The 9,644-nt window shown below is 38.7% G+C and overlaps 1 protein-coding gene across 1 annotated transcript; it reads right to left on the bottom strand.

The window, feature by feature from the left end:
• Window positions 1-3,961: 3,961 nt before the first annotated feature.
• On the bottom strand, window positions 3,962-8,990 carry LOC108900662 (tumor necrosis factor receptor superfamily member 14). The gene is made up of 6 exons (XM_018701830.2): window positions 8,587-8,990; window positions 7,395-7,531; window positions 6,492-6,585; window positions 6,036-6,161; window positions 5,171-5,326; window positions 3,962-4,053 (listed from the first exon to the last, which is right to left on the bottom strand). The coding sequence occupies exons 1-6, from the start codon at window positions 8,603-8,605 to the stop codon at window positions 3,962-3,964; spliced, it is 624 nt and encodes a 207-aa protein (XP_018557346.1). The 5' UTR covers window positions 8,606-8,990.
• Between the last annotated feature and the right edge of the window lie 654 nt (window positions 8,991-9,644).

Raw genomic sequence — 9,644 nt, 5'->3', positions numbered from 1 at the left:
GTCTGGGTACATGATTCGTGAGTCATATTTCTGGTCAGTGAGTCAGTTTTAGGCTATTGTGTCTCATTATGTCTTTACTTCAGAAGTTTGTGGGAATTTTTGCAAGATGAGACGACATTAAGTGATACGCAGTTCGGAGACAAAATGGAGGCTATACTTTCGTTTTCACTTCTTTACGTAACACCCATTTCGTACCTTCGTGGCACTTTGGGCAGCACTGTCCGTCACGTGTGGGGGTACTCCTTCGCTCGACAACACCATCCTGGTACCGTGAAGGCGGCGACATACCCTCCTGAAAAAAACTCAGTGTTTACATGCTGGCACTGGTCTGCACTTCACATAGCACACAAAGCTAAGCTAATGCTAGCCTGAGCATTGAAAGTACTTCAGGTTTGGATTTGTATTTCTGAGGCACTTACCAAAGACAAACAACTTCAACAACATGTTACCATACCGCGTTGCTGCTCAGTGTTTTGAGCCCGTTAGTTTAATTTGTAAACCAACTGTTAAGACTCAGTACAGCTGCTACAGAAACAGCCTCATGTAATACGCCATGGAAGTCAACAACAGAGAGCGCTGTCACCTCTTTCTCTCGTTCTTCTCGCTCTCCTCATTCTTTAACAGCGGGGTGACAACTGTTAAGGTGAATTACCGCAACCTGCTCTGATGGAGTGTGGTCACAGTTCCCTGAATCCACCAGGAGAGAGAGAACAGAGACAATGAGACCTTGTTCTCCTGAATGACCCACTTTTAAAAATTCTAACAGTCAGATCAGTTATAGACTCTGGGTTCAATACTCCCACCACACATTTCTTTAGTTTTTCTCCATGTGTTTCATACTTCAGACAGCAACAGACGACATGTTCAAACTTTTTTTCTTCACCACATTCACATATAATAGTATATATAATATGTATATATAATATCATTATGTGTCACTGCCACTGTGGAAACCTGTTTGTTTTTTTAGTTCTTATACATTTAAATTAAAGAGCATGTCACTGTCTGAAGCAGCACAAACCTGCAGCTCTTTGATCCATGACATACACTGCCTTCAGAAAGTATTCAGACCCCCTCACTTTAAAAAAAATTACTTTGTTATGTTGTAGAATTTCTGGAGCTCAGCCAGAGAGACCATCAGGTTCTTGGTCACCTCTGTAAACAAGGCCCTTCTCCCCCAGTTGCTCCATTTGCTCCTCACCATGCTCTTGTGAATCTTCAATACAGAACAATCTTTTTGTAGCCTTCCCCAGATCTGTACCTCAACACAATCCTTTCTCTAAGCTCTGCAGACAGTTCCACAACCTCATGACTTATTTCAATGTGGTATTTCAGTTTTTGATTTTAAATTTATAAAAATAAAAATAAATAAATAAATGAAAAATTCAATAAGTCTGTTTATACATTACCATTATGAGGTATCGAGTGTAGATTGATGAAGGATCTTTTTAGTGAATAACTTTCTGAAAGCTCTGTATGTGGGCTTTTATTAGTTTACACTAAAATAACAACCTGTTATTCTCTGTCCTCTGTCTTTAAAGAGACATGACAGGTTTAAGGTCAGTACCAGGGTCAGAAAAGAACTGAGATTTAATTAGAGCCAACTGACCTGATTCTTGACTAAAGACTGTCTCACTTTTATAGTAAAATATGATACAAAAATACACTTGTTTATATAAAACTGTACATGGAGTTTACAGAAGGACACAGAGTAAAGAAACATACAGTATATTACTTAGTTAAAAAGAGAAAAAGCTTCATTTACAGCATGAGCAGAGCTGGAGGAACAAGAAACTGCAACATGAAAAATAAAGCACATTCAGTACATTCAACACATTCAGCCCATAAAAACAAATGTTCTTTGATAGCACTGACATCAGCTGTGTGTTTTGCTCAGAGCTTCATCAGACTGATAGAAGTCTTTGTCTTTTCATGAACCTGATGAAACAAACACCTGTCTTCTTTCTGATTGGTCACTAATTTAATACATTCCACACATCCATCTACTTTGTATTCATTTGAATTTGATCTCCAGTCCATTATTACACAAGTCCATCTTCTGTCTGTGCTGAGTTGATTATTTAAACCTTCACTTCCACTGTGGATTATGTTGAAGCCAATTAACATTGACCAGGACTCATTTTGTTTTAATCCAACATGTCTGCAGGAAATGTCCCAGAGTTAGACTACACTGTTTCAAACTACACATCACTATTTCAAACAGAAAACAACTTACAGCTGTGTCATACCTCCCAGGACCCTTCACTCTAAATGAATTTAACTAGTTACCTTAAGGAGCAGAGCCACGCCTCAACTCCACCTCTAACACCTGTCAAACCTACACATTATCCCTCCTTCCCTCATCCCTCCCTATTCTGCTGCGTTCTTCTCCCACGACTGAGTTCCTGTGATCAGAGTGGAGTCACGTCATGATGGAACCCCCACAGTCAGTCTGTCTCCACCTGCTCTTCAGTACGTCCTCCCAGACCAGTCTAACAGATGACATCCTTCACTACGGCCCTACACATCCACTCATCTGTCCTCAGCATCCAACACCTCCTTCTCTACTAAAACCTTTAAATGACATGTTGTTGTATCGTGTTCCTCACCAGTGAACTCACATTTAGAAAGCTGCAGTTTAACTCTCAGCTGTTGCTCCTGTCATTTCAACAGAATTGTCCAAAGGACCTGTGCAGCACAAACACTGGAACATTATTAACATATTAATGTTTGAATCATCTACAGGGATCATTAGATTCCAGTTGATTTACACCTGACAGTCAGCCTGCAGCATTCATACAACATATTGTTACTGATATTTTCATAACTCACAAACACAACTTGAACTCAAGTGTGAGTAAATATACTGTGTTCATCATCCTTCCCAAATTAAAATGTCCACTGTGAAGGATTATTATAATGTTCCTCACTGGTCCTCTGATGGGCAGTGATGTCCCATCATGCTGCAGTAAAAGACACTGTCCTCATCCTCTTCTGCTGATCTGGGGTCAGGTAGCAGTGCCACAGGTTAGGCAGGGTTTATCAGACGTCCCTCACCCCAGCAAGGTTTCCCAGCTCCTCCTGAGACGTTCCCAGTCCTGATGGGATCTGTAATCCATCCAGAAAGTTCTGGGTCTACCTCGGGGTCTCCTACCAGTTGGACGTGGCTGGAAAATCTCCAAAGGAAGGCAGCAGAGAGTCGTCCTGATCAGATGTCTGAACCACCTCAACTGGTTCCTTTCAATGTGAAAGATGAGCAGCTCTACTCGGAGCTCCCTCTGGATGAATCCATCTCTGAGCAGCAGAGAAAGACATGATGGAAGCACTCCAGTATCTTCAGGTCGTTTCTAATGCTGAGGACACAAACTTCTCTACATTGACTTCACAGAGTGACGTCAGCTCAGTCATGTTTCAAGAAAACTTCACTGCTGTCTCACCTGCTGCATTGCATTTTTTTTCTCCTCCATTAATCTCCTAAATGAAATAATTAAAAATTCTTAGATTAACCAAGTATTGTCATCTACCACAGTGTACACATACATACAGTTTGAAAAAGAGAATAACAAACATACCTCTGGGGGACTGTTCTCACTCTTTTTGCTGAAAAGGCCTAAAAAAAACCAATGAAAAACATCTTGATCAACAACATCATGACTTGATAGAAAGTTTTATCAAACATTAAACCATGATCACATTTCATCTGACTACACACAGATCTTACCTGTCAGCATTTTCTTTTATGAAATATGACTACAGCTGCTATTAATAACAAAGGCACTACAACGCTGATCACAGTCACTGTCGTGTTTGAAACTGTGTCTCCACATTCCAGTTTGGCAGTCCTGGTCATCAAGGTTTTGATTCACTGGAATGACAGAGGGACATTTTTACAGGAAAATGTATAGATACTACAAATTGACTGCAGTAAGAAACCAGGTGTGTGTCTGATGTGAAGTTTCACTTACTGTGTGTGTAGCTGACAAGATGTAAATGTCCCATCTGAAAATGTTCCATCAGGGCAGTCAGAGCACTCAGTGTCTGTGGAGGCTGTTCCTGTACAAACACACATTATATACATGTTGACAGTAGTTACTAATGAACATATATTATGAAATGATCAGAGTGTTATATGACATCATTACATGTCATCAGACCTGTCTGATTTCCATTCAGTAGGTTTTTAAAAACTATCTGATTATTATTATTATTATTATTATTGAAAACTAGACAATCTAAACATTCCAGAACATTTCTCTGGTTTCAGTTTACAAATTGATTGTTGATTCTTTAATAATTAGAGTTTGATGAAATGTTCTCCTTGCAGCTCTTTTCTCACAGGTGCAGATAAAGAGGAGATTTATATTCAGTGTAAAGGAGAAATCACATCAGCTTCATAAACAAACCTTCTACTGTTTAACACTGAAGTATCTAAATGGTATTAGCTGCAGTAATTTATGCAAATATTTCAGCACAGGATATTTATTCTAAAATGTTTATGCTGATCCAGACACATTTTAATGGATCATCATCAGCTAAAGTAAAACTGATCATGTTGCAGCTCTGCAGCTTTTCACTGCATGTGTGAGTTTGACAGATGATTGGCGCATGAGTGATTCTGTCCTGACACCTGGGCTGGTACCATACAGATTCATTTCACTCCAATGCTAATTATGATTAGCAAAGATAAGTTAATGAATGATTTTGAGCTGGTGCTGTCACTTTTGGCAAGTTAAAATAACAAACATAATGACAGGCCAAAATAAAACCTGTTGGACTGAGTCTCTGTAGTTCCAACAACTCCAACAGATCAAATCACCTCAATTCAGGAGTCACATTCTCTGTCATATCAGTAATTAACTTTATTACCTTGACAGGGCAAAAAGAGCAGGTGTGTATGTGCTAAACTGTTAGCAAGGGGCATTGAGAAAGTGAGCACAGGTCAGACAAATGGACAGGAAGCAATGATCCATTTCTTTTCCTTTGACTGTGAAGATGTTGGACACTTCTTGAAAACACAAACACAAACCAAAAGTTCCATAACTGATGGCTCCAGGTTGACTGGATGGATCAGCTGACCTGCTCCACACTGAGACTTTTATGGTTTTTATAGTTTTAAAACTTTAAATCTAAACCTACAGTCTAATGTTAAAGTCAGAACAAGAAGACCAACCTTTTTTACTGATGTATTGTCCTGGTTCACAGTGTCTGTGTCTCTGTGCTGCCTCACAGCCTTTGTCTTTGACGTCCATACAGTAGAATCCTTCCAGTGGTTCACAAACTGTATCTGATGTTGATGTACATGAAGTCTTTATCTTCAGACCAGAGCCTGTCAACACATATAGAGGTTACATATAGAGATGCAGAACTTCTATTCTGTTTTATATTCTACAGAGAAAGTGTTTTTTTCTGCCGAGATGACATCTTTAATAAATGTGATACAGCAGTTTCTCCACTCTGTGAATTTATTGGAAGACATCAGTCTAAATATGGATTTGATAGAGTGGAGAACAAAACTGCTCATATATAAAACCTAATGGAAGTATAATTTCATTGTGGCAGGAAAAAGGAGAGATGGAGGCTACAACTAACTTCTGCAGGAGAGGTCAGTTCTATCATTACTTCAAGTCTCACTGACAACAACTTGCTTACTGCTGTTTAGATAAATACAAATACTGAGCAAACTACAGAGGACACCACAGTCTCAGCTGATATTAACAGACTGACTGAGCCTCATGTGGAAAGTCTTGTGACTCTGTTATGTCGAAGGAGTCTGTTGTGACACTATCCATGTCTTCACTGGATTTGCAGTATTTCATACTTTCTCTCTACAGCCAGTCAATTATCATCAATGCTAAATCAGTAATGTGCAGTAAACTCATCAAAATGAATCAAAATGTTTTGTCTTCAAACCAAACAGTTGTCTCAATTCTTACACAGCAGTAGTAGCAATAATATACTTACTTACTGATTTTACTGAAAGTTACTGAAGTTTTTTTTTTACTAATATTTAAATAAAAATATGAACAGAGATCTACCTGTGTTACAGTTTGTGCAGGGAAAACAGTTTTTAAGTCCAGTAGGTTGATTCATGTAGGTTCCCTCTAAGCAAGGCAGACAGGACGTACTTCTGAACTCTGTGCAATCTGTTTTAACACGACTTCCTGTTGAAAAGAAAATCAACAGTTTAATTTCATGCATTATGTTTCTATGGAATGACAATGTATAATGTTGAGAGTCGAGGTGACATACACTGCTGTCTACTACAGTTTCATTCTTCTCACTCTCACCACATGAAGACAAAGTTTAAAACATTCCAGCCTGTTCTTTTACTGTTGGAATTAAAGTCCAGTCAGATTCAGGTGCTTCACTGATACATTTCACTTGTGAACAGAAACAGCTCATGAAGTATGTTTGACACCTGGAAGCACAACACAGACTCCATCTGTAACTACCACAGTGAAATGTCCCTTTAACATTCAGCTGGATCTTACCAGGTGGACACATGGGACAGCATTCATTCCCTGTCTGATACTCTGCTGGATGACAGGTCAGACTGCTTCCACTGAAGACTTTCATCAAAAGTATCTGTGAAGAAGAAGAAGAAGAAGAAGAAGAAGAGGAAGAAGAAGAAGAAGAAGAAGAAGAGGGTTATTGTCTGGTTGAAATATTGACACTGTCAACAACTGGTCTGAATGAATCAGGCAGAGAATGTAAAGATTAAAGAAATGACTGACAGCCACCATGAGGTGGAAAATGACCAGAGGAGGAGGGAAGGTGAGTGGAGGAGGACGCTGCTGCCAGCCAGGACCAAAGAAGGAAGATAAAGATCTGGAGAGGAAGAAGAAGACTGAACACTGAAATGACCAAAGAACAACTATTCTTCCTTTCTACTTTATGAGTTACAGATACTTCTTGTCTTTCTATATTCATCTACTAAATCAAAGTTAAAAAGGTACTTGGTATGAGACCAGTCCTATTCTACTGTATAACATAGTTGCCAAAGTTGTAATTATAGATAATCATGTCTTCAGTAATTTTAAATATATTTACAAACAATTTTAAACCTGCTGCGCGTTCACATGTGCATAAACAGTTCATGTGCAACAGCACTGTTTTTGTCATATTCTCCTACCACCACTTATTTTCACCTCCCACAGATGTTCACTCAGTAGAGCTGATGAAGCCTCTGATGAACAGAGAAACACCTTCACTGTCTCAGTTTATATTAGTTTCTTTCTGGACACTGAAATGACTGTGTATGAGTGACAGAGAGAGACAGAGTCAGAGAAAAAAAGGTTTACAAACTCAGAGATGTTAAAGAGGAGGAGCAGTGACAGACATTACTGCCTGTCAAACACAAGCCTCCTGTAATGTTCTGCAGTAAACAGCTTTACCAACAGAGATGCAGCTGTCAAAGGTTTTCCTCTGGAAGTCATTTTGAAAGGAAGGTTGATTGTTTTCATGAGCTGAGGAGACCATCTCACTGAGATCTGGAGGAGGTGAGTCTTTATCCAAACCAGGAGGAGAACATCTGGAAACAAAGAGAAGTCAGTCACTGCACTGAGCAGTAGGTAACCTGCTTACTGTGAGTGAGAGACTGAGAGGAGCCTGGTTAACTCTCACATTTCTGCTGATAATGGAGCTGTTTCTGATCATGTTTTAAACAGTCAACACACAGATGTAGAACTGGTCTGAACCAGTCTGAGCCTTTGTTTTTCTTTCCTTTGGTGAATGATAACAGGATCTTTGATTTTTCAGCTCACTGTTCAAAGTTCACATTATTAAACTTCAGCTGTTTCATTTCAAAGCTCATCCAGTCTCTCATGTCACTGAGTTTTCAGAGATCAGCTGAACAGCAACAAGTGTCTTGTTTCTGTTATTGGACGGTGTATCAGTGATAGACTGAGCTAACATACTGTAGCCTGTGTCCACACAGCACAGCTCAGACCTGTTACCATGTGAACAGAAGTTTTCCATGATAGCTGCAGTAAGATGAAAGGAATTAAACTCAGTCAAACTGAAAGCGAAAATAAAAGATTTATACAACTGAACAGACTGGAGCAGTTTCTACAGTGTAACAGTCTCTTCCTTTGAAAACATCATTAATAAAAACCAGTGTAAACCAAGCAGATATCACAGCTAGAACTAAAGATACATTATAGTCCTGACTCCTACAGCAGCGGATCAGGGCGAGGCCTCTGTTCTCTGATCGTTAGGATTGACTTTTCATTTCCATGTAAACACTTTATTAATATTGCTGCAGTAGAAGCTGCTCCACTCTGCTGCTACTGAGCTGTTACACTCTCAGACTGTTCTCTGTTCTATTAATCTACTGTATTTATGGACAGAAACATGGTGACAGGATCCGTCGAAGGCCTGTAGAGCAGTTAGCCAACCGATAAAAAAAAAAAAAAAAAAAAAAAAAAAAAAAAACACATATTCTACTGCGCAGTTTCCTGAGCTGAAACTTTCAGCGGCGACATGAAATTTCATCGCTAACATCACAGTATATTGGTTCTACTGATGCTGTTTCCTGCCGTTTAACAAATAACAACCATAGATAACACGGAGATTCAGACAACTTACCGTCGCTGGTACAGATCATAGTCTCAGCCAACTCAGTTCCGTTTAACAGCGTAAGAGTAGTTCACGTGTCATCGGAAATATGACTACTCAGTGGATCAGTAAAAATGTACTAACACTAACCCTCAGACAGCACAGCACATTCAGACTGAGTTTCTGTGTAATAATCAAAGTACAAAGTCTGTGTGACACATGATCCAATATAATTAAACTGAAAAGCCTCTGTGCAGTCATTGGTCCACAAATGAAACGGAACTGACGGAGTGTAATGATAGGACTGGAATCAGCTTCATACAAAATGAAACTAAAAAAACTAAAAAACTTAAAAAATATAATAATATATAATAAAAATAAATAAATCAACGTCGGCAGCTTCGTATTGTTTTCAGTGTTGAGAAGTGGATGCAGCAGTAGATCCTTGATGTAGGAATCAGAAGCTGTGGCTGTTAGTGACTAAAAGCTTAGTGACCAAACTAAAGACATGACTCGATGATTAATGTTTAACTAAACAGATCATAAAGAAGCTCGAAGACCTTTGGACTTGATCATCTCTGCACTGCATTTTCATATTTTCTCTTCTTCCTGGTGAAACTGAGACAAAGTCCATTGAACTGAAAACACTGAGATAATGTTTCTGTTATTTTGACTTTCATTAAAACAGACAGTTTACAAAGAAGGAACGTTTAGTTAAAGTCAAGTATATAGTGTATATTTAATTCAAGTCAAAAGCAAAGAGACAAAGAAAGCAGGTATTAATGATCCTTTTGTTAATGCCTTTACTTCAGGATGAGTTTACTTGTTTACTTGTGTTAAAGACAAATCTAAATAAAACCCTCCATTAATAACAGGAGACAGACAGCTGCCAAACATGAACAATAATTACTGAACAATAATGTGTCAACTTCACAGCATTCACTGAAAGAGACAGTCTGTTATTAATAACTTCAAAATTAACAGTCAACATTAGCACAAGTCATTTTTAGTTTTAAAGCACAGAATCAGTTATCTCAAGGCTCTTAACATGTACAGCAGGTCTTTATTAACAGAGAGAGACCCAACAG

This window comes from Lates calcarifer, unplaced genomic scaffold (genome assembly GCF_001640805.2).
Source record: "Lates calcarifer isolate ASB-BC8 unplaced genomic scaffold, TLL_Latcal_v3 _unitig_4567_quiver_2591, whole genome shotgun sequence".
Taxonomy (NCBI): domain Eukaryota; kingdom Metazoa; phylum Chordata; class Actinopteri; family Centropomidae; genus Lates; species Lates calcarifer.
The sequence above is the reverse complement of the archived record's forward strand: the minus strand, read 5'-3'. Positions and strand labels throughout refer to the sequence as shown.

What these genes read in the sequence shown, in the direction of transcription:
- LOC108900662 (XM_018701830.2), bottom strand. An exon ending in CTGCACAAACTGTAACACAG is followed by an intron (nt 5,327 to 6,035) that starts GTAGATCTCTGT and finishes ATGTGTTGACAG; the next exon opens with GCTCTGGTCTGAAGATAAAG. An exon ending in ACAATACATCAGTAAAAAAG is followed by an intron (nt 4,054 to 5,170) that starts GTTGGTCTTCTT and finishes GTGTTTGTACAG; the next exon opens with GAACAGCCTCCACAGACACT.